The 25665-nt window shown below is 34.4% G+C and overlaps 1 protein-coding gene and 1 long non-coding RNA gene across 5 annotated transcripts; one reads left to right on the forward strand and one right to left on the reverse strand.

Annotated features, from left to right (window-relative positions):
- Positions 1-5459: 5459 nt before the first annotated feature.
- LOC111025025 (uncharacterized) lies at positions 5460-10166 on the reverse strand. Of its 2 annotated transcripts, none has more exons than XR_002603424.2 (5): positions 9596-10166; positions 6745-6846; positions 6444-6663; positions 5972-6357; positions 5460-5899 (listed from the first exon to the last, which is right to left on the reverse strand). It is a non-coding gene; the product is annotated as an uncharacterized LOC111025025 (long non-coding RNA). The 2 variants fall into 2 exon arrangements; XR_002603425.2 differs by having other exon boundaries at positions 6745-6839; positions 9596-10165.
- Positions 10167-20270: 10104 nt separating this feature from the next.
- On the forward strand, positions 20271-25348 carry IDD5 (indeterminate(ID)-domain 5). 3 transcript variants are annotated; one of them, XM_088117683.1, is made up of 5 exons: positions 20271-20289; positions 20955-21194; positions 21290-21686; positions 22734-24100; positions 25002-25348. In XM_088117683.1, exons 2-4 carry the CDS (start codon positions 21041-21043, stop codon positions 24022-24024), a joined length of 1842 nt encoding a protein of 613 aa, XP_087973809.1. In that variant the 5' UTR covers positions 20271-20289; positions 20955-21040; the 3' UTR covers positions 24025-24100; positions 25002-25348. The 3 variants fall into 3 exon arrangements, with proteins under 3 accessions (XP_087973809.1, XP_022158571.1, XP_022158572.1); XM_022302879.2 differs by lacking the exon at positions 20271-20289 and adding an exon at positions 20515-20818 and having other exon boundaries at positions 20900-21194; XM_022302880.2 differs by lacking the exon at positions 20271-20289 and adding an exon at positions 20515-20818.
- Positions 25349-25665: the final 317 nt, after the last annotated feature.

The raw sequence follows: 25665 nt of genomic DNA on the forward strand, positions 1-25665 counted from the left end.
CATATGGACAAACATCGTGTGCCGCTTTGGCATACCCAATGCTATTGTGACGGACAACGGAAAACAGTTTGACAATGCAAAGTTCAAGGACTTTTGCAGAAAACTTGGCATAAGCCACCTCAGTTCGTCCCATGCGCATCCAAAAGCAAATGGGCAAGTTGAAGCAGTAAACAAGATCATAAAGCGAGGACTCAAGCTAAGGTTGGACTCCAGAAAGGGAAGATGGGCCGAGGAGCTACCTGAAGTTTTGTGGTCATATGGAACCACCCCAAGAGAATCAACTGGCGAAACTCCGTTCTCGCTAGCCTTTGGCTCCGAAGCCGTGGTACCAGTAGAAATCGGCATACCAACAGACAGGGTAGAACAGTACGAGCCAACAACGAACGAGGAAGAGCTACTCCTTAACCTGGACTTATTGGAAGGGAAAAGGGAAATGGCTCTGCTGCGCTTAGCAAAGTATCAGAACAGAATGGCCAGACATTACAATGCCCGAGTTCGACCTCGAAGCTTCCAAGTTGGACATTTAGTCTTAAGAAAAATTTAGAGTCATGTCGGCACCCTTGACCCAAGTTGGGAGGGACCGTTCGAAGTCAAAGGCATAGTCCGACCTGGAACTTATATGCTGGCCAACCTGGAATGAAGAGTGTTTGCGCATCCATGGAACGCGGAGCACCTGAAGCGCTATTACCCCTGAAATGTCAAAATAAGTCCCAAAATGGGCTTGTAAAAATTTTCGAGGGGCGGAACTTTCAATAAATGGGGTTATTTAATTTCATAACTCCGAGTTCGATTAGAAATTAAATGGGGGTCACGGACTCCCATAAGACTTAAAATCGGCAACCTCAAAACCCACGGGTTCGAGGTGCGATGTCAAAATCAATTACGAGCCAAAATTCAATCATTTGGAACGATTAAGTTAAAGGTGCGATGTTGAAGGTTCAAGAAATTCAATCCTCTAAACCCACGGGTTCGAGGTGAGATGTGAGTATTAATTATGGACTCAAAATTCAAACCTTCGAACGTTCAAGTTAAAGGTGCGATGTAAAAAAGTTCAAATTGCTTGATATTATCTTTTGGACTTCCGAGTTCGAGGAGAAATATTAAAGATTAATAAAAGAAACTCTCAAATTCAAACCTTAGGAAAGAGGTGCGATGTGAAAAGTGTTATCTCAGAAGCCTTTAAACTTACAAAAAGTTACGAGTTAGAAGTGCGAGATGAGTCTGTTCCATCATAAGTTCCGACTTATACAAGCAAGTTTAAAAAGATTCTTAAAGGGAAAAGCAGTCAAAGAACAGACAGAAATGGAGAAATGGAAGTTTCATTGATTAAAAGGACAGAGCCAAGACTTATATACCTTGCAGCTCTGCCCAAAGACTTACAAAAAGAAAAAGAAAGAGAAAGAGAAGAGGAAATAGAGCCTCAGCTACTTCCGAGGTGGGAGGACAACTCGCCCTGAGACCCCAAAAGGTTGACCTCCTGGGATCCACCCTGCTGTGATGGAGCCTCCTCTTGAGTTGTGCCGACCTCGGTAGGCTCTTGGCTTGGGGCGTCCCCTTCCTTCATGTCAGAGTAGTCAGAATCAAGCTCCCTGACGTACTTGTACACCAGGGATTGGGGGCCAGGAGTACCGTTAGGCCCAGAAGCCCACTTCTCAGGATACTTCTTCTTGAGATCGCTGAGATCGATCTGAAGATGAGGCATGTCGGTAGCAATGCCCTTCATCAGGAACTTGAAGCCAGCATTACTGAAGTCTTTGGCAAACCCGTCGAAGTCTGGGTGTTGCCTGAATGACTCCTCCAATAGAGCTCCATTGGTGAGGTGCTCTTTCAGCTCTTTAAGCTCGGTCGTAAGACGTCCAATTGAGGCGTCCCTCTCCTCAAGGACCTGAGCAAGGTCGTCCTTCTCTTTCAGGAGCTGAAATTTCTCCTTCTCCAGCCCCTTGGTGATAGCATGGGCTGCTCGGAGGTGGGTCTTGTGTTTCTCACCCTCCTTCTTCAAAAGCTCGGCCTTGACATCCACCTCGGCCCTTAAAACATCCACCTCGCCTTGGGCCTTTAGCAGTTCACCCTTCAGCATGGTGTCAGCCTCTAAGGCAGCAGAGGAGTTCTCCCTCTCCTTTGCTGCCAAAGCCTTTCTTCCATCCAGTTCGGCCTTAACCATAACTGCTGAGTGAATGGAAGCGATAAACGCCTACAAAAAGTCAGAGAGCACGATGGTAAGATCAAGATTGGGAATTGAGAGTAAAAACGTGACACAAGAGCAGATCTTACCTTTGCAGCGTTGTCAATGGTCCTCTGCAGTACGGACCCAGGATCACTCACGAACTTGGATGCTATCCTCAGACAGCGGTCCAAGTACGTGGCCGAGATGCTGGACACCTGGTCCTTCACCCCGGAACTTGACGGTTCCATCCTGAACTACATTCGCATATCGAATGTTCCCCCCATCCGAGCTGCGGGGTCATCTACCAATTCAGCATGGCTCGTAGGCAGAGTCCCACGAGCCCCAGCCTCCGAGGAGGAGGAAGTCTTCTTCTTCTTTCTTCTTCTCCTCAAAGGAGACTCTCCCCTCACTTCATTCCAGGGAGATACGTCAAGTGCCTCGGACTCCTCCCTTGGGCGCTTCTCTTCAGATCGACCCCCAGACAAGTCTAGTTCGATCACGGGGGTGGGGACTGCAAAAGACTGCCCGGAGTTGCCTTGAGCCTCAGTTCGTGGCACCGTAGGTGTCACCGGTTCAGTTCCCACCACAGTCTTGAGGGCGTGAGCACGGCCCTTGGACTTGCGCTTCACACTTCCAGTGAATCCACACACCATTGCTGCAAAATAAATACGCATAAAATTAGAGATCAGAGGGTTGTAATCAAGTAGCCCTGATTCTAGCAGCAGCTTGTCTGTGACCAAGGTCCCGATCTTCCGGCCCCTTGGGAAGTTGTCCTTGTAGTATTTGAGGGTGTCGAAGGTGGCTTGAGCGAGCTCAGGAATCGGCTTAATTGATACTGCACAAAGCAAACGAAAGTTCGAGTTAGATATGAAAGTCAGGAAATTAAAAGAAAAAAGAAAGAAAGAAAGACTTCATACCTAAGTTCTCAAACCTAGTGGGAACATCAAAGAAGGCGTGACCAGACTCGTCCTTTGCCAGCCACTCTCCAGAGGCAAAGAACCACTTTCCTACTCATCCTTTGATGGAGGTCGGCCCCTTGACTATACCACCCGTGCCTTTCCTCGCGCACATATAGTACCAACCTGGTTTTTTGGCTATCCTCTTGGCCTCAAAACACCCAAGAAGTTGGTCAACGCTTAGCAGCTCGGCCTCATCCTCGTCCCGAGCTCGCAACCAAAAAAGAATGGCTAAAGCAAAAATGACACCCCACCCATTGGGGGCCACTTGAGCAGGAGCCAGTCCAGTTCGGTTTAAGAACTCTTAAGCAAAGGGATGAAGGGGAATTCTGAGGCCATACTCAAACATCTTCAAATAAAGAGTGATTCATCCCTCTGGAGGATTGTCAGCTCTTTCCCCTTCCTCCGGGATCCTAAGTAGGATGTTGTTTGGAATTTTAAACCCCCTACGAAGGGGTCCGAGATAGTGCTCGGGCATCCTAGAAGGGTACTCCAGACCCTGGCCCGAGGTGGAGGTATCACTATCCTCTCCATCATCTGAGAACCTAAAGTTCTCTATTTCTTCCAGCTCGGACTCTAACCTACGAGCTAAGACCTCCCCAGAATCACTTGGTTTGGGGGGTGAGCTACTTATGGTTTGACCTACGCTACCCAAGCTATCACTACTGGCGGGGGAAGACAGGAACACCACCATATTCGAAAAGAAAGTAAAAGTGAAAATGACTGACCTATAGAAGGTTCGAGCTGGTTTCAGATCGAACTCCAGAAATTCAGGAAACGTAGGGTTTGACCTGAAGTTTCGGGACTATTTATAGCTGATCGAAAAAACCTCTACGCCGTACACGTGTAATCAACGAGCGGCTAGGATCTTCTCTAGATACGCAACGGCGAAACACTTGAGTGCTCCGACAACCTGGCAGGTCGAAACGTCTTCCGCAACGGTCATATTCCCTCTACAAATGAAAAGTCGCCACGTGTCCAAAATAGATTCGAATGAACTTCTCTGTCAGGTCGAGATTGAACCTGACAGAGAGGGGGCCAATGTTTGGGGGTAAACGTACCCGAGACACGTGGAGAACCCTTATTAGTGTTTGAAGAAACCAATTAAAAATGATTGCTTAGGTCCACCTCGGCCCCGCCGAGGAGACCGGGTTCGCCCGTTATAAAAGACTAAGTATGGGCACCAAGGTTCGACCTGACTAAGGTCCGACCTGCTCGGAACCCGATGGGTCCAATATGAGAAAAGACACATAACCGCCAGTCGTGTGTACTGTCGGATCCATCACCTATAAATAGAGGACTTCATTTCACGCTCAGGGATCGAATCTCACCTCGAACAAAATACGGAGTCCGATCTATACTGACCTGAGCGTCGGAGTGCTTACTCTCTTGTGCAGGTCCACTCTAGTGTTCAGGTCAGAACCGGAGACCGAGTTCGAGCTCGATTCGTGAAGAACAGTTGTGCAAACTCCTGCATAAACAAAACATAAATTGGTTTTACAATCAATCTAGCAGAAAAAGTCAAATACAATAAATAAAGTTTGACAATCAAAACCTAATCCAAAAAGTTTCATCTCCAAGTCTTCATGAAATATTCTCTAATTTACAAAAGCTTCCGAGAGAGAAATTGAAAGAACCCGAAAAAACAAATGACAAGTAAACGTATGTGAACAAAAAGTTGTATACTTTTTAGCAGTTAACTTAATCCAGATTATTCCTATAAATGCTCAAAAACTACTTTGAAAGCCATAAAAGTGTCTAACTCGCTCTACATGTCTTAAACTCACCAAACCAAGCATCAAAGGCAAAACAAACATTCATGACTCACGTCTCACACTCACCAATTCCATTCAAATTTAACAAACCCATCCAAACAAACTTCAAATTTAAAAAACTTACTCTCACTACCTAAAAATCTTTAAAATATGCACACTCACCAATTCACTCCAAATTCAACAAATTCGTCCAAAAACACTTCAACTAAGGGAAAAAAAAACAAAAAACAAAAGTTGCCAAAACTAACTAAAAATCATAAAAACATCATTAACTTACTCCATATCCCATAAATTTACCAAACTAATATACTATTAAATGCCAAAATAAGCATATCTATAATTCATCCAAACTCAATCCAAATCCCACAAACTAACTCAAAAGTATCAGACCACCCCCCCCCCCCCCCCCCACCCTCCCCACATAAACATAGCTAAAACATTTACGATCCACGTTCTAAATGGCTACCATAACTGTAGGCTAATCGCATTTATCTTTCTATAACGAGCCATGAAACAAGTCACTATTATATTCATGAAACATAATCTTTTTGTGAGAGACGCTCCTCTAACTCTTTGTATTTCTATGAGAGATGTTCCTCGTATTCTCCTCTTAGAATAGATATTTCTTCATACAACTCTTTTTCTCGCTCTGAAGACTACACTAGATGCAGAACCTTTACGAAATTTAGGTTGTGGGCCCCAATCAGAGCTTTTAACATAGTCTGATCGAGACCCAAGAACCATTTCTATTACTTCTGGGTCTAACATCGATTTGATACCTTTTCTAATAGATTCTTTTCTGAGACGTATCATGTCTAATTGCATAAATAGTTCAAAAGCAACAAAATAATTTCAAATGTAATTTGAAATTAATTATTACAAGAGTAGTAAATTTATGTATGTTGTCTCGGCACCCTCGACCCAACCTTTAATATCAGAGTATCTTGTCTCCTCGAACAAATCAATTTCACCAAAGTGTTCGCCTCCCTCTTACTCTTTCTGCACTGGAAAACACATAATTTTTTATAATCATAAGTACTAAAGTATATGAATTAAAAAATAATATCACATTGTACCTTTTCCTTGGCAATAGTAACAAACGCTTTCGACCTAACGTGATGGTTGAACGGGAGCTTCATCCTATTGCATTTGTTGGTCTCAGATTGTTGTTAGCAAAAGAAAATTATATAAAAAAATATCGAATATAAAGTATAAAAAATAAGTATAAGTTATATTTGTAAACTATCTTCCACTCATCTATCTCTCATCTATCGGATAACATGTTCCAATCTACTGGTCTTGCCAACAACTCTTCAAGTTGTTTGTTGTGAGCAATCTCAGGTGTGGGTTGTTCTCTGTTGTATTTATACAACTTTACCTTATATTCCTTGTACGTTATTTGCTTCACATGATTAATGAAATCCATCATAACTTGGTCTGAGTCGTCGAATATGAAATGACCCTATAAAAAAAATACCAAACCAAGTGGAGGGTTATTACCGTTACATCATACATAATAATAAAAGAATTAAGTAATAGAAATTTTACTTTGAGATGGGTTATAACCGCCATATTTGTCACTTTATTCGACCCCACTCCAAACTCTAGCCTTCAATTGAACTTGTTCGTGAGTATATCCTCTGATTGTGAAAGAAAATGTGGCATCCAGGCTGCACGTTGGTTTATTTACTGTGTATAGTTACCTTTAACACTTTGAAGAACTTGAGCCTCTAGTTCTGTCAATCAGATGTATCATCGCACTCCCATCCTATATGTATGTTGTCAAAACTAAACTAATTAGTTGAATACAAATGACTTATTTATTTTGCATATATTTAAATCAACATACTTGGAGGAAATGACGAAACAGGTGAGTCTGCTGATGATCACCATGTACGTGTGCTTGTTGTAACTGATCTATTTAGTATGGATATGACATTTTTTCTACAAACTTAGACAAACAAAGGTTAGTTGGCACCTCGCCGTTAGCTTTCCAACCAATAATATTATATATTAATGAAACAAATACTTAACATAAATCAATTTGATGGATAAATTATCCAACATATTTTTAAATCGACATATTTGGAGGTATGTTTATTTACTATCGTACTCATCATCAAAATCATCCATACTATTATCAACTAACGCATCCACATCGTATGATTCATTGTTTACAAATTCATTCACATTGCTCACATCTATGTTTCTATTACACTGTTGTTGGATTACTCAACCCTCAACGATAGTAAGATCAACATCATCTCTATGCAATGAACTATCTTTAGTGGATTCATCTATACTGTGATCCTAGGTCCTACTTCTAACAACGAAATTTGATCATTTTATACGTCTTTGTACTCTGAAATATCTCATACGCGTTTATTTAGAGTATTTTGCACAACTTTTTAATTATTGTCAAGTTTGGGATAATCCAAATCAAAAACTTGTTGATCTTAACCAGCGAGAATTAATAGGTTGTCTACATACAAATAATTAGACGTATTAATTGACTTAAAACTTAAGTCAACTCAAATTCTATTCTTCTGTCTCAAATCATTTGTACTTAACAAGTCTGACACGTCTCACTTTATCATAATTTAACTTCCACACATCACTCAAGACACCGTAAAAATTCACCTCGACCCCCTTCTCCTCCACACACCATGACCTCGCTATTTTGTGTGGTTCAACGACTATCTTATTTTATATTACAAAATTAAATCCGTTTACAAGACAACCACTATATGAACGTGCAGTTAATGAGGACCCTAATGAAGTCAATAAAGATTATCATCTAATTCGCCTTGTTACCACAATGTCAAAACCTGTTGTGGATCATAACAAACTACTTAATGATTTCTTTTTGTGTTTGTCTACATTCAAACCCTAAAAATTATTATTCCTGTGTTTGGAACCAATCATAAAATTGTGCACTGGATTGTTCATATAGGACAGATACACTTTGTCTTGGAAGTCGAATTAATCTCAAATGCTAATTACCATGCCATAAAAGAAGAAAAATAAATTTAGTGTTATATAGTTAAAAAAATTAGCATGATTATTCTTAAAGTGAACTTAGCATAAGCTAAACTTACTCGCGATACGACTCTTATCTCAGCATAGCAGTTGTGCAGTACATACCTCTTCTACAACGGAGCATTATAAATCATTGAGAATACCAAATATCTCATCATCCTCATTAGTCGCAACATTGGATTCTCTATTATTTAATTCATCATGCGAAGGAGTTTCATGTTTTGTATAACTACTTGAATAGATTGGTTCTTCTCCATAGTATATCCATTGAGTATATGAATGTGATATTCTATTTATAAATAAATATCTCTATATTCCATCAACTAAATGCTACATTGAATTCATACAATATCTTCCTCGACATCTTGTTTTTCCCATATTATTCATGTGAAGTTTTGCCAATTCTGTAAACTATTTTACTCCTTCTACATACTTTGGTGAGAATCTATCTCTAACCTTAATCAAATCCTTATTTATTCTCAATGATACTCTTCAAACAATCCCCAATTTAGTGTAAAACAGGCAATGTACTTAAACCCTAAAAGAATCAGAAAAATTAGATCCATTTTGTCATCAATTTAAAAATGGAAATATCTCAAATTCGCTTTCAAAATGAGATGAGGGTATGTGTGGTGATTTTTTAGGATGGATGGTGTAGTCAAAAGTTGGAGATTTTTTAGTACTATCGAGAGCGTTGATAATATCACTAAGACAATATAGCCACTAAGGAAAGAACTAAACTAAGAGATAACTCAACTCAAATCTAGTTAGATACTTAAGGCTCACCAACATCTTTCTTACAAAACTAATAAATTAAATTAAACAAGCAACATTAGCACGTTCACAACCAAATTAACGAGTTTACAACCAAACTAGCACACTCCCAACCAAAATAATCGATAATTACAAAACCAATAAATTCAATCAAACAAGCAACATCTCAGCACCCTCACAAATAAATTAATGAGTTCAACAATCAAACAAACATTCTCCGAACAAAAAAAAAAGTTCTATCATACTCACACATTGTCTTACTCTTAAATAATATTGAATCATTGTGGGTATTTGAGGGGAGATAAAGTTTTTGTTTTACTCTAAAATAAAGAAACCCAAACAAAATATATGAATAAAGCTTCCAAAAAAGTCCTACAGAAAACGGACATTTCATTTGTTCATTCAAAATAGCAATGAGTCATCAATCATTAACACTACTTTTGATCATATTTTCTTTTCTTTTCAAATTAATTATTATTAACCAAAATGTACTAAAAAAATTATTATTATTAACCAAAATTTTTTATAAGTATGACACTATAATTTTCTTACGTTATTTTATAATTTCTAACTAATAAATTTCTTATCTAATATCTAAAAAATTGAAAACTTACACACTTTATTTCTAATAAACTAATCCAGTTTCAAATAAAAGTTTTGGTAAACCACGAACAACAAATAAGACATATAAGTACTAAAAGTACGTTTACATGCCTTGGTCTAAACATTCAACAACTACAAAGTAGAGAATAAATTGAGAAACAAAAACCTAATCGAAAGAAAATTTCAAATCATAGAAAATGGAACCATAATTAGCTCATAAAACACAAAGCATAAACCTCGATACAGTTGAAGACATACGAAAATTAGAGACAAAGGGAAATTACCTAGAGGGTGACGGCGGTGATTGAAAGCGAGCGGCGCCGCAGCAAGAGAAACTGACAGGGCGTGGGTGATTCTTTGAAAAACGCTGCGGGGATGGTCTTACAAAAGGCAAGGTGGCAGCGGCGACACGGTGGCGGTGCAGCGCGCGGCGAGTGACTTTGCATTTTATTGCGAAATCTTTGAAAATCGCCACCCGGGGGTCTCAGTCGAAGAGGCAGAGAAAAATGTTGAAGAAAAGTGGGAGTGCTCGATTTAGGGCAGCCTTTGCTGACGAGTTCAATTTTGTCAGAAAAGGCTTTAAAATTTTGTTGCCAAAACGCCATAAACTTGACGTTTTAGTTTCAACGAAATTTTGGGGGCCAAAACCCCGTGCGACTTTTTGGTGACGAAAACATTTCATCATCATAACTAGCGTTCGCGATTAAAACGAATTTCATCGCAAAAGTTATTGGACTTTTCAGGTGAAAGAAGATTTCTTCACGAAAACTGCCTTCTGCCGATGACTTTGCATTTTATTGCGAAATCTTCCATTGGCAAAAGTCAAAAGTGCTGTAGTGATGTAGTTTGATAGAATTGAAATTTTAGGTAAAAATTGATACACATGGACAAGTTTAAAGTTAAATTTTATATTTCTACATTATGTGTATATGAATCTGTGCCCGACATCAAATTCAAGATCTGCTATTGCCCATTATATTTATATGTGGTTGTGCCTGACATTAAATTTTAGATTTGCCACTAATTTAGTTTCTGATGTTTGGGTACGTTTTTAATTTTACTCCCTTATGTTTGAAGATTTTTTATTTTAGAAACTCAAACATATATTTGGTCTAATTTTTAAATATATTTTTAGTCCCTTGTGTCCCTTATATTTGAAATTGGAACTTTTTAAATGACTAAATTTAAAAATAAGTACTAAAAATAAAACATATATTTAGCCTAAACTTTTAAATCGAGCTGAGAATAGATCCAAAAGTCTTCAAAATCCTATAGGATAATTGCCGGCTTCACATTAGTAAACAAATTGATTAAAGAGACATTTTGAGGGTTCGACGGTAAATATAGTAATAAAAATACAGTGGCACAAAAATAGCATATTAAAAGAAAGGAAAATTATAAATTCAATAATAGCTTAATTTTTTCTTTTGTTCTTTTTTAATACATCATATGCAGGGTTGAATTTAAAACTCAACTCTTTGATAGAAAATAGGTCTTAATTACTGGTTGAAATATGTTCAAGTTATTAAATAGTTGTTTAGTATTTATAGGAATGGAGTATCAAACTCAAAATTTCTTTATTTGAGGTATATGTCAATTACCGTTGAATTAAGTTCGCTTTGACAAGTTAGAATAATAGTTTAGTATGGATTCATTAGTGATTATAATGATTATTTTAATCAACATTAGGTTTCATCATTAATTATAATTGTTAAAAAAAATTTGAGAAAAACAAACTTTTGCAATAATAACAGTTTTGTCATCCTAATCTAACTTTTCCCGATGCAAAAATTCGTTGTCATAGCTTAAAATTTTGTTGGGAAAACTTTTTGCCAAACGCTTTTTTCTCGTCAGTCAAATCGTCGCTCTAACCACATTCGGTGAAGCTCTACCAATTAAAACGATGTCCGCCATAAGTATATTTTTCCTCACAAAAATGAAGGCATCGGAAAAATTATTTATTGGCGATACTGCATATTTCTTCGGGGAAAAACATTTCTCCCGATGCTTTTTTCATTTTCGTCAGGATAGGCCCAACCGCTGTAAACGAGATTTTTGAGACCTTGCTGTTTCCGACACTTATCGCGTCTGGGTAAAATAAAAGTGAACTAGTTTATATGTGGGATTAATTTATATTGGTAAATATATTTTATTAATGATAAAAAATGATATATAAATGATTATTTTTTATGAGGTATAGATGTAAATATGGTATATTAGTGATATATCAAGACAAAATTGTTATATTTACAATTTTTTTTTTACCCAACAAATTTGTAAATATCTCAACCAATTTTACACGTATTATAACTTTCCTAAAAATTGATTACAAGATTTTAAAAATACATTTAAAAGTAATGAGCTATAAGCTATTCAGTTCATTAGGTAGAGATGAGAACAAAAGATTTGAATGGTTATTTAAGCTTTTCATGAACCAAATTGGGAGAGAGAAGAGATAGCAATAAAACATTACTAAGTTGGTCGCAATCTCCCAAATGTTTTTCAAGGGAAAGGGTAGAATATTTATCATACAAAAATCACAAACCCTTAATGGGAAATAATTTTCCTTAAAAAGTTGAAAAATTAAAATCTTCAATTTTGACAAAGCAACCCATTTGCCAAATCTATTAATTAAGCCCTCCCTTTGGTATATTATCACAAACTTCAAACATTCATACATTATAAAAGCCACCTAATGGCTGTTAGTGGACTAATTTTTTTATCCACTCAATTTAATGGTTTAAATTTTATTAATATTAATGTAATATAAAAATGGAAAAAATGCATGACAATGATGCATGGTTATTGTTAAGCTGTCACTGTTTAGAAGAATGACAAGTCTGCAAACAAGCTGGCTTTAATTTCTTCCTCCACTCAGAAATAAAATAATAATTTTTTTTTCTTTTTAATTGTAGCTGGCATTTGAAGGATCTGTCTTTCGAAGGAAAGTAATAAATACTAAACTAAATAAGGAAATTACTAAATTTATTTACTGTCGCACGCAATCTTAAAGTTCTTTTAATTCCACAAATGCAAATCTCTCTTTTTTCTTAATTACTTTTTAAGTTCAAATTTCATTTGAATTTTTTTTCTTCAACAAGATAGGGTTGGAAATCCAACATCTCATTCTTAACTATTTGATTCAGGTTGGGATTAGCATCTCATTTCAATTAAGAGTCCTTTTTAAAACGCTAGGATGACCAGATAGGTGAGCTAGAATAGACCAGATAATTGACCTGCAAGACAAAGAACACTCCAATGCCAAAGTCAGAAACAGCCCGAAATGCTTTTTAGAGAGAACAGGGATGTTCGTGTACCTCAAACGGAATGAATGAGCTCTATTTATAGGTGACTCCCCCGACAATCTTCCCGACAACGCCTCAACGACTCTTTAAGGTTACCATGAATCGTGGCGCACTATCATGACGTGACTGTTGGAGCCTTGGATTGAGCCGAGGTGAAGCTAGGTGGTTCGTCTTAATGAAAGAGGTGCCTTCAGGAAGCTTGATCGGCTCGACCACACAAGACATCGGCTCGGCCACATAAATGAACTGATGTTATGAAACTTCAAGCTTATAGATGGAGGTCATGTATATTTCTTATCATCCAATCATCATATGCCACGTATAAGGTGAGAATTACTTCCAACAAGTCCGTTTGTTAATGTTTTTTTGTTTTTTGTTTTCAATTTTATTATAGAATTTAAACATTAACAACTATTTATGTTTCTTGTTTCTATTTATTTTTAGAAAAATTCTCAAAATTGTATTAGAAATTTTGAAACAACAAAAACAAGTTTCTTGTTTTTTGTTCCAATTTTCAACTTTATTTAAAACATAAATAAAAATATTATTTTATCATTTTTGAATTCATGGGTATTGGAAGTGATGTAATTCTATTTTTCTTAATTAAAAGAAAGAAACAGAAACAACAAACGAAAACGTTACTAAACGAGCCATAATAGTCTGTTCGGTGACCTTCGTGTTTCATGTTTTTTATTTATAATTTTATTAAGAAATCCAAGTATTTAACAACTATTTATGTTTCATTTTCCTCATTTATTTAGAAACATTCACCAAATTGTATTGAAATTTAAAACAACAAAAATAAGTTTTGTTTCTTGTTCCCGTTTCCAATTTGTTTAAAAACACAAATAAAAATATTTTTTTATCATTTTTCAATCTATAGGTGTTGAGGCCATGCAATTCAATTTTTCTTTATAAAAAAGAGGAAATAGAAACAAGAAAGAGAACACTACCCAACGGGCCCTAAACTTTAAAAAAAATTATTTTGATTTATGAATTTTCAAAATCCTTAATATTCGTAATCCTATAAACTTTAAGTTTTGTTCTATCTTCTAATCTATAAATTATAAAACTGTATATTTTTTTCTTTAAATTTCAAAATGTAAATATTTGATTTCTTTTAGTACAACATATAGGGGGATTAAACTTAATCCCTCTTGGTTGGAGGAATATGTTAACTATCGCTCAACTATGTTCGTTTTGGCTTGAATTTTTGTTATTAATAATATAATGTTAACATTTGACATTTCGTGATTTTAAATATGTGTAATAACTGTTTAGGTGTAGCGCATAAATTGAAGCCACCTAGATTTGGTTTAAAGTATAAATTTTGTAACATAATAATAGCAATAGACTATAATTTTTTTTAACTTCATTTGAAAGGTTTAGAAAAAAAAATGATAATTTTTTTAACTCTTAATTAAAATGGATATTTTGAAAATTAAAATTAAAATTTATCATCATCATTATTTTTATTATTATTATTATTATTGAATTACTTGTTTGCTCTAATGAATTTTCAATCTTATGGCAATGCTGTGATGTAAGCAAGCGTGCAACTTGACAGTAATATACTCAATAACTGAATGGAAACGTTTGTTTTTATACTATTTTGACCCTTTAATTAATAATATCTAATTTATATATTTCTTTTCAATTCTATTGAATTATTTTTTAGAAATTTTTATATTTGTCAATTCTATATCCCTGTTTTTCTCTCTCCTTAAGCGAGTGAGAACTAATTTTTTGTATTTTCCTATTTTATTGATGGAGATGTGTATTTTCAATGAAATGTGTGTTTCAATGAATGTTCAAGAATGAGGTCAACATGAGCTTAGATCATCGATAATCAACCTATGTTTCTAACCAAGAGGTCATGCGTTCGAATCATGTACCCCACTTGTTGTGTATATAAACACACACATATATATATAATGATTTAAGAGTTCCAGTAAAATAGGGGTAAAAAAGAACACAGTTTTGTAAGGTTGGAAGTAAGCTCAATCCCTCTCTCACTCTATATTTGTTAAACTTATAAAAAGGAAAAAAAAAATTACTTTATTTTAATTAGTATGTATTTTAGAAAATAAGACTATTTTCAAATTTTTATTTAGATTTTGAATTTTTTAAAAAGTAAACAAATAAAAGAAAACACATGTCGGGAAAATAAAAACAATGTTTGTAAGCTTAATTTAAAAAATAGAAATAAAAACTAATTCCTTTTGTTTTTTTTAATAAATTTAGAAAGGTAAAATGTGCTAGAAAGAGAAAAATATGTGGAGATGGGAAATAAAATTTTGGGAGGAAAAACTTTTTAGAGAGAAATTTTAGATCAAAGTAATAAATGCTTTAGATATTTATAGAAAAGTCAGGAGAGCAAGAGATAAAAGTTAGAGACAAAGAAAGAAACTTGAGAGAGAGAGAGATTTAGAGGAGAGAAATAAATTTTAGAACGTAAATTTAGAGAGTAAAAAGACACTAAATTTGAAGGAGAGAAAAATAAGAAAGTTACCGTGACAGAAAATTTGGGGTGAAAAATGACAGAGACACTTGTTAAGAGAGAAAAAGATAAATTGGAGAAAGGGGAAAGAAAAGTTATATAGAAAGAGAAATTTCGAGAGATATATGCAAGAAATATTGGAGAGAAGTTTAGAAAAAGTTATTATAAAATTTTATAGCAATCAAAGAAATACATATTAGAAGAGGAAGAGAAATGAAAATAATAAAGAGATGAAAATTTTAAAGAAGTAATAAATTTTTTAGAGAGGAAAAAACAAGAAAGTGAAAATTTATATCAAAGAGATTTATCATAAACAAATATGTTATGTCGTTAGGTCAAAGTGAGTATAGCTCACTGGTAACTGTTGTATATCTTCAATCAAAAGGTTGTAGTTCAATTCTACACCCCCATATGTTATTACTAAAAAAAATGTTATGTCTTTGAGCTAAAAACATAGTGTTAAAGAAAACAAATTGAAAAACAAAAATCTGTTTTCTAAAAACTACTTTTTATTTTTGACATTCACTTACAGTTTTGTAAAACGAGAGTTTGTTATTTTTTTAATATAATAATATGTGGAGGTGGAGATTCAAACTTACCTTTTAGCTTGAGATATATTAGACTTACAACAAGATTTTGTTATTAAATGACTCCTTTAATAATGTTCTTGTTTCTTTTATCATTTCTTGTCTCATGATTGTTAAAAAACGAAAAATAATTTTGTTGGACAACTATGAACAAAAGAACATAAATGTATTTGATAATCAATTTAAAATGTATTTTTTTTTTCCAAATATTAAACTAGAGAAATAAAAATTATATATGAGAAGTTATTTAAAAATTTATGTTGTGTTTAAAATATAATTATTATTATCATAAATCTTATAAGTAAAAAATGATAAAAGAATACTTTTTATTTATTTATTTGAAAAGTTGGAAAAAAATAAGAAATAAGAAACTAGGGAGTTGTTTAGTAATGTTCGATGTTTTGTTTCTAGTTTTTCATTTCTAATTTTTTAATAAGTTTTTGTCAACTGATCTTGTTTCTAGTTTATTAATTTCAAAAAAGGTTTTGAAAATGGTGTAGAAATTTCAAAAACTACAAATTCAATTTTCTTGTTTTTTTTCTGTTTCCAGGCTTTTCTAAAATATAAATAAAATTTTTATTTGATCTTCATGACTTATAAAATTCATAATAATTATTAAAAATAAATATCACCATAAAAGTTTTAATATTTATTTTTAAAATTAAAATTCATATAAAGTTTTAGAAATCGAGAAATAAGGGAACAGTTAACGAACATGGTTTTGTTTCTTTTTTTTACTAAAAAAGAAATAGTAAGAAACTAAGTGTAGTTTTATTTTAATTTATTAAAAAGAGAAAATTATAAATAAGAAATGAGAAACCATAAATAGTGAACGTTATCAAATAGATTTAAGACTTGTTTCCAAAAATTATATACGATTTATGGATGTTTCTTAAGAATGAAAAATGAAAAACATAAACTTTTACAAAAAATACTTATTCCTAAAAAACTAGAACAACAAATAAGAAACATAAACGATATCAAACCACTTCCAAATAACCTACTTTGCAAAATTGAGAAAGAAAAAACAAAAAAAGAAAATGTTTAAGAAATGTCCGGTAATTAAATGATTTAAACCCTATTTTAGTCACTAGATTTTTAAAAAATCTATTTTAGTGTCTAAAGTAAAAAAAAAAAAAATTTAATGTTCAAAGACTAAAATATAATAAATCAAAAAGCTAGGGCTTGAATACAAGACCTCTCGATAGAATCATATATGATAGCATAAGGTTGTGTCCTTGCCAAACGCGTAATCTCAGGGAAAGATTTTTTTTTTTAAAAAGTTAGAGAAATTCGAAGTCCATGTTGAGGAATCCTTGTTTGCGGACGAAAAATCTTGATGGAAAAAAGTATCAATTTAGTAATTAATTTTAATTATTTTTAGAATTTAAAAAATTAGAAAGAGTAAGAAATATATATATATAAATATTTTTTACTAGTATAAATAATTAGTTTAAAAATATATTTATTATTTTTATTCTTAATTAGTAAACTAATGAATAAAATATATATTTATTATTTCATACGATCCGTGTAGGATTTTTATCACTCCCTAAGGACATGAAAATAAAAGTCTAGAGAAATAAAAAAAAAAACTTTTTAAAGAGAAATATTTTTAGAGAGTATAAATTGAGAGATATAAATAAAAAAAGATTTAAAATTATACAAGTTACTAAAAAAAATTCTTTTATGTATAAGAATGTGGGGGTAAGACTTCAAAAAACAAATTAAAAATAAAAAAAATAGTAATACATAAACTTAATTTTTGAAAATCAAATTGTTTTGGAGAGCAGCATAAAAAACACTTTTTTTCTTTTTTCATTTTAAACTTCCGTGATAAAAAGAAACAAATTAATTATTAATAAACAACTAGTTCGAAGAACTTATTTTTTAAAAAATAAAATTTATATACCAAAGCAAGCGTGTTCCATTCCCCATCCCCACATGTTGTACTAAAATAATAATAATAAAATAAAAAAATTTATATCAAAGGAGATTTTATTTATGATCACATCTTGAAAATACTTTTAAATCTCATAAATGAACAGTATTGTAACGGTAAAAAGTGGTCTTGGAGTCATGCTTGAGATTCAACCCTTCGAAAAAAATTAAAAAAGATAACCTTTTTACAATCATTTCATAAAGGATGTAAAACTTTTTTATTATTTATTTTTTCAAAGTTAAGCATAAACATTTTTCTGTATGAGTGACAGGTTCCACTCTCTCTCTCATTTAATGTAATATCTTGTCCGTAGAAAAAAAAACCATCTTTATCGTTCCATCTCCCCAATAATTCTTTGATAGCGCTGGAATTCTCTTTTTATTTTTTATTATTAAGTAATTGAAATTATAAAATTTATGTAGTTTACAAGTTAATTTCAGTACTTTTACCCAATAGTTCAACATAGGCAATTTTCCTTTGTTAAAAGATTTCTTAGGGGAAAAAGAAATTCAGACACCATACAGAATGTGACCTAATTATTAGGAATATAATTAGTTTACTTTAAATTATTACCTTGGAAAATATCCAACATTATGTCACCTAATATTATTAACATTTAAATAATAATATTTAATATGGAGTAAATTAAATAAATTTAGTGGGAGAAAAATTGCAATATGTCGTGTTAATAGAATTGGTTGTGTACTGTAAGATTAAATTGGGTCAAAATGGTTTAATCTATCCCTATACCTCTCACATTAACTATTGATTTTAGTTTTGAGTGATTTACTGAAACAATTTTTTTATTTATGTTTTAAAAAAAATAAAAATAAAAACATAATTAGTTGCAAAATGCTTAGATTTCTTAAAATAAAATGAAAACAAGAAATAAGAAATGAGAACGTTACCAAACGGCGCTTAATGTATTTTCAAATTTGTTATAATTTAAAGGCCCATTTGGTAATGTTTCTGTTTTCTGTTTTTCGTTTTCAATTTTATTAAAATATCTAAGTATTTGACAACTATTTATGTTTGCGTTGGTTTCTCATTTTTTTAAAAAATGTATTTTATTGTATAGAAATTTTGGAAAAAAACAAAAACAACTTTCTTGTTCATGTTCTCGATTCCAATTTGTTTGAAAAAACAAATAAAAAAATTGTTTTATCATTCTTGAATCCATGGGTATTGGACCGATACAAGTCTATTTCTTTTAATTAAAACTTAGCAAACACAAATAAGATGAAATTGACCCTTAATTTCTAAAGCTTTAATATATACACTAATTAATCTATGTAGTTAATTCCAAATTTGTAAAAATTTGGTTCTCACCGTTTAGAATTTTGTCAAAGTGTAATAGAGTTTCTTACCTATATACACATCGATAAAATATTCAGAGACTGAATGTGTCTATATACTATAAGAGCTAAACTATTACACAATAAAAATTGAAATTTTACTTTGACGAGACTTTTCATTGTAAGAATTAAATTGTTGCAAAATTTAGACCACAAAGATTAAAATTTTCATATTAAAAGTTTGAAGAGGAAATTATCATTTTTCCCATGAAAATACATAGATTAGAATTATTTTCCAATCAATTAAAATTTTATGATAGTTTGATAACCTACTATAATATATATAAAAAATCCATATGCCTAATTAGCCCATAAATATATTCGAATTTCTTTTATGTCACTAAACATTGTCATTCTGAAGCATCCAATAGACTAAAATCAGACCAGGTCCCAAAGAAAAAAAAAATATATCCTTTATCTCCAAATATATTTTTATATATAAAAATTAAGGGTAAACACTTGAGAAAATTTCTCAGAATAAAAATCGAAACAAATATGGAATTTTCGGAAATACTTAAAAATTTACGAGCAGGGATAAATAAAATCATTAAAAAAATGGTCCCGGGATTTAATAATGGAGAAATATTCGAAGTGAGTGTGTTTTTGGGTTTTGAAGGGTTAGGTTTAGGTTTACAAATTTGATTCGACCAGTGGATGAAATGACGAAAGTGCCCTTGCGGCATGATGTGACGGCCATGTAACCGAGCCAAACACGGTGTTAATTAGAGACAGCATCTTTTTGCCCTCATTTTACAGATCCCGCAACCGGAGGAAGCCCTAGCGGGAGGGAAGCAAAAGGCTTACCTTTGTTTATATTTATATTTATATTATCATGAAACAGTGAAATTGATCATTTATTTATTTATTATAATAATTATTATTATACGTGTGTTGTTTAAGGTGAAATAATTCAGCCAAACACAAACAGCCTCATCCAATTCCCTTGAGTTCTCCCTTCAGGTGTTTTCCAATTCCACTCTCCACTTTCTATTTCCTTTTTTCTGATCTCTCTGATCTCTCCCAAAAGGGTTGAGTTTTTCTTTTTCCCTTTTTCTTTTTAAAAAAATTATTATTATTTTTTTCCGGTTTTCTTTTTTTTTTTAATTTTAAATATTTCGATTTCCCTGTTAAGCAGTGAGGCCCACCAAGGCAGGGTGACGAAGAAAGGGTTGTCTGGAAGTGAGTAACAAGATACGAAATATGAGAGAGAGAAAGAGAAAGAGCTGTTCATGCTGCCCTCACGCACCATACGATGTCGTTATGCGGCTGTGGATTGGGTCCACCGACCTGTAGGCCTTACCCTCTCTCTCTCTCTTTCTCTCTCTCTCCCTTCAATTAATTTCCAGTTTGTACTTTTATTGATGGCAGGCAAAAATTTTTGAGTTAAATCTGAAGCAGTAGAGAATAAAAATGGGGAAATTATTTTAATAAATATTAAAAAAAAAATCTGAATTGTGGTCTTTTTTATTTTTTTCCTCTATGTATATGTGCTTCTGTATCTGCATGACACCAAACCAAAGAAGAACCGCAGAGAGTAACATCACTTACTCGGAACCATTTTTTTTTCTTTTTTTTTTCCTTCCCTCTCTGATTTAAACCAAACAGGCAAAAGAAAAGGAGGGGTCAAGGAAAAGAGGAGAGAAAAAGGAAAAAAAAAAAGGGCAATATAGAAGTTGAGAGAGAGAGAGAGAGAGAGAGTAAAAGCATCTAATGGCTGCAAAGATGGAGTGGATTCCTCTATCTTTCTCTTCATCCTCCATCTCCATATCCCAAGTTTTGCTTCCAATTTATTCCCATAGCTTCTTCTAAGCTTGTTAGGTTTTAATTCCTCCCTCTCTCTCTCTCTTTCTCTCTCTCTCTCTGTGTCTCCGTCTCGCTCTATTCCTTGCTTGTTTTCAGATTCAAGATTCCGAATTGATTTGAAGGAAACCGCTCTGTTTTTGCATGTGCGTAGAAAAGAAGGAAAAGGTAGTCAATTTAATTTCAGAGGAAGAAGAAGAAGAAAATTAGAGGTGGAATTGAATTGAATTTATATAGAAGATGGCTGCGTCTTCTTCATCTGTACCAGTATTTGGAGTTCGAGAAGAAGTAGCGCAGAGGAATAATAATCCGCAGCTGCAGCAGCAGCAGCATTCGAATTCGTCGACGGCGGCCCCACCTCCGAAGAAAAAGAGGAACCAGCCAGGAACACCAAGCAAGTACCCCAACAATAGAATTAAATTGGAATTTGGAATTGGAAAACCCTAAATTAGAATTGGAATTGGAATTGAATTTTTCGTGTGTACGCAGATCCAGATGCGGAGGTGATTGCGTTGAGTCCGAAGACGCTAATGGCGACGAACAGGTTCATATGCGAGGTGTGCAACAAGGGATTCCAGAGGGAGCAGAATCTGCAGCTGCACAGAAGAGGCCACAACTTGCCGTGGAAGCTGAAGCAGAAGAGCACCAAGGAGCCGAAGCGGAAGGTGTACCTGTGCCCCGAGCCCAGCTGCGTCCACCACGACCCCTCACGAGCCCTCGGCGACCTCACCGGCATCAAAAAGCACTACTCCAGAAAGCACGGCGAGAAGAAGTGGAAGTGCGACAAGTGCTCCAAGCGCTACGCCGTCCAGTCCGACTGGAAAGCCCACTCCAAGACCTGCGGCACCCGCGAGTACCGCTGCGACTGCGGCACTCTCTTCTCCAGGTTAATCTCCATTTTAATTAATTTAATTTAATTTTAATCATTTCTTTAATTTCTTCTCCCTCTCGGGAACACCGCCCCTTTTCGCCTTCACGTGTTGCCTTCCGCCTTATATTCCCATAACTGGAGAGCGATTGGATTGGGTTTGGATTTGGATCGTGCTTCTTCTGCGCACCTATTTTCCCTTAACCACATTAATTTCAGGAATGTGATGTTATATATATATATATAAAATATATATTATATGGTCTGGTCTTGTCTCTCTATTGATTGAGATGAGTCATACAAGAGTCCCGTCCCTTACATGGGTTTCCTCGATCGATTCTTCACTTTCCATGATGTTGGATACGTTCCCTCTTTACGCATTTATTGAACGCTCAGTTCTTCCAATGCTGAGTACGCTGTACACTTATAACTCTCTCTTTTCCTTTTCTTTTTGGCCTTTCCTTTTTGTTTCTTACCTTCACTTCTATACCAAATCAATTAATTAATTAATTGATCCCGTTTTTGTTTCTCACTTTTTTCTTAGGTTTCCTACCGAGCATTACCACTAATTAATCGTAACAATAATCCCTCATTCATTGATGTATTTATAATAGTGATAATTTTGAATGTTGTAATTACATTTTTTTTGTTACAGTTATTTCATGTGTGGGCGTGGGATGCATGGGTTTGGATTAAGAATCCGTGAACCCCTTGTGAAATGGACCCACTAAAGTTTGAATTTTTTCGTAGAAAATATAATGTAACAAAACGACTTTCAATATCTTTGGTAGTTGGTAAAATTTTGTGCTCATATATAAGAAATTTTTTTTCTTTGCAAAAATCTATTACCATTTGGAATATACGATACACACACTAGCTGTTTCTTCAATTTTGTCTTTTCAAAATCCTCCGTTATCATATGTCTTTTATTCTCTTTTATCCAATTTATAAGCCAGTCAAGAGAAGAGAAGCTGATCGCAGAAAAGATCTATACTACTCATATTATTGCTATACTATATGCCCTTTAATTTATTTGAACAAATTTTGAATTTTTTGTTTTTGCAGACGGGACAGTTTCATCACCCACAGAGCCTTCTGCGACGCACTGGCCCAAGAAAGCGCAAGACACCCTCCCAACTTAGGATCCGCCATTGGAAGCCATTTATATGGAACTAACACCAATAATGTCGGGTTGACCCTATCTCAAGTCCCTCAGTTATCCTCTCTCCAAGACCATCCCAATATTTCCCAATCAGCCCACGACGTCCTCCGCCTCGGTGGTGCCCGAGCCGGGCAGTTCAGCCACCTTCTTCCCCCGTCGATTGGCTCGTCCTTCCGGCCCCCGCAGCAGGCAATGCCATCGTCGTCGTCATCCGCAGCTTTCTTCCTAACCGATCAAACTAACCAGAATAGCTTCCATGAAGATCATCAGAGCCAATCCCAACAAGGGTTGTTTGGGAACAAGGGGTTTCATGGGCTAATGCAATTCCCATCTGATATCCAAAGTCATACGAGTAGTAATAACAACCCTGCCACCACCGCCACGAACCTCTTCAACTTGGGATTCATTTCAAATCCCACTGGCGACAACAATAATACAAACAGCAACAGCAGCAACAACAACAACAATCTTCAATCCTCTTTGCTAAATCAATTCAGTGGCGGAAACAATGGAAGTAATGAAGGTGGGGCGGCTAATATATTCTCGGTTAACATAATGGGCGATCATCAAATCAGTTCAGGTGCAGTGCCGTCTCTCTACAGCAATGCAACCGGAGTCAGTGTTGGTGTCGCTGGCGGCAGCGGTGGAGGTATGCCACACATGTCGGCGACGGCGCTTCTTCAAAAGGCAGCTCAACTCGGCTCCACCACGTCGAGCAGCAACACGACGGCAACATTGCTCAGAACATTCGGGAGCTCCTCGTCATCTGGTGGGAAACCGTCGGACAGGATGCTGTTTCCGCCGAGCTACGGCGGAGTGTTTGGGGAAAACGAGAACAATTTGCAAGATCTGATGAACTCATTCGCGAGCGGCGGCTCGGCCAGTGGTATCTTTGGAGCTGGGAATGGGATGAACTCGTTCGGTGGATTCGACAGCGGCGGCAACAGAACGACCAACATGGAAACCTTAGAGGATCCGAAGCTACAGCAGAATCTGACCGCGGTCAGCATGGGCGGGACAGATAGGTTAACGAGAGACTTCCTCGGCGTTGGACAGATCGTGAGAAGCATGAGCAGCGGTGGAGGAGGCGGCGGCGGAGGGCATAAGCAACCGCCGCAAGGGATCGTATTGGACCCAAGTGAGAGCAACTCTGCGCCGTCAAGCCAAGCGTTCGGAGGTGGAAACTACCAGTGAAGAAGAAGAAGAAGAAGAAGAAGAAGAGGAAGAAAAAGAAGAAGCAGAAGGAGAAGAAAAGTACAGACAGAAACAGGTACCTACGTTAAATTTAATTTTAATTTAAAAAAAATTTAGTGACTAATTTTTTCTTTTTAAAATGCTGCCAAAGTAACGTGGAGGGCGTTATTGGTAATTGTGTCTTAAAAATGCTTTTTACTGTTACTGCTCTTCCAGTCGTGGGGATTTGGATTTGGATTTGGGCGTTGATTGTTTAAAAAATAAAAAGAAGAGAAAAGGGGTTTTTATTTTATTTTCATTTTGGAAATGAAAAAAAAGGGTTTTTTCTTTTTATTCCGTCTGGCACGTTGTGTTGCATGACGACAGTGAAGGGCATGCAGTACATTTAGGGTTTTTTGTTTCTTGCGTTGTCGCTTTTGTTCTCTTTATGTCGTTACGTCTTTATACTACAGAACCCCTTGCCTGGCAGAGTCACGAGTTCCATTTTTTTAATAATTTGGGACATCATCTTATTCTCAAAATTTTCTTCATCATTACTCTCATCACATGATTTCTTTTTTGAAAAATTTCACACAATACCATAAATTTAGTGTACAAATTGTCATTTTTTTTTCCCAAATATACCATACTTCTTCGTTATATTTAGGTTTAACTTACTCTATTTACTTTTTAGAATAATTTTTAGAATTTTGTCTAATTTCTTTGCTTATTACTTTTTTTTTCTAGTGTCTAAATAAAGGAAATTAATAATAAAATTATTGTTAAATGGAGCTGCTAAAATATTTTAGAGGTTGGTCAAATAAGTTAATGGATAAATATAAATATTTAACTGGAAATTTAATATTTGCTTTTTAAGTTTTAATTTCTAATTATTGCGCATGTGATAGGTACATAAATATTATATTATATCTGAATTTACATATTTTAATGCTATGTTATTTATACCGATGGTTACCTTGAATCTTTGTTTTCTTCAGATTTTTCAAATGCAACAAACATCCATGCCAGCCAACTTCAATCAGTGATCCAAAATATATCAGGTAGTTTATTTTTTGTTTTATTTTATTTTATTTTTGTTTATGTAATTTTACCATGAGAGGAGAGGAAGGACGACCAGATAGCTAGTCTTTTTTTCTTTTTTTTTTTCCCTTACTTTCAACTAAGCTGTATTAATTCCATCTTTTCTGGGCGACCAATGAGCTTTTTTATAATTAACTTTTAGTCTACCTAGCTAGGCTAGGCTAAAATTCTCCTCTCCTTATAGTTTCATAGACATATTTGCAAAGTCAACATTAGTTCAATTTCTTTTGTTCTCTCTCTTCAATGTTATGGTTTTTTATTCTTTTCTATTTTTATTTTGAAAAGTAATGATTCTCATAAATTCTTTACCTTAAAGTTTTTTTCCTAGATTTTCAATATTATGGTTTTATTTGTATTTTAAATTTGAAAACTAATGAATGGTGGAAGAATTATAGTATTCGAACTCTTTACGTTAAACTAATCTTTGTTTGTTAGGGTGCTTTTATAAAATTTTGGTGTTACAAATTTTTGTGAATCAGGGTTTAGTTGGTTTTGATGGAGTAGATTTGAGTAGTCCTCAACTTCTCACACACATGCATGTATTTGTTATAAAATTTTAAT

This window comes from Momordica charantia (assembly GCF_013281855.1).
Source record: "Momordica charantia cultivar OHB3-1 chromosome 9 unlocalized genomic scaffold, Mcharantia_2.0 BLBB01000009.1, whole genome shotgun sequence".
Classification (NCBI taxonomy): Eukaryota; Viridiplantae; Streptophyta; class Magnoliopsida; order Cucurbitales; family Cucurbitaceae; genus Momordica; species Momordica charantia.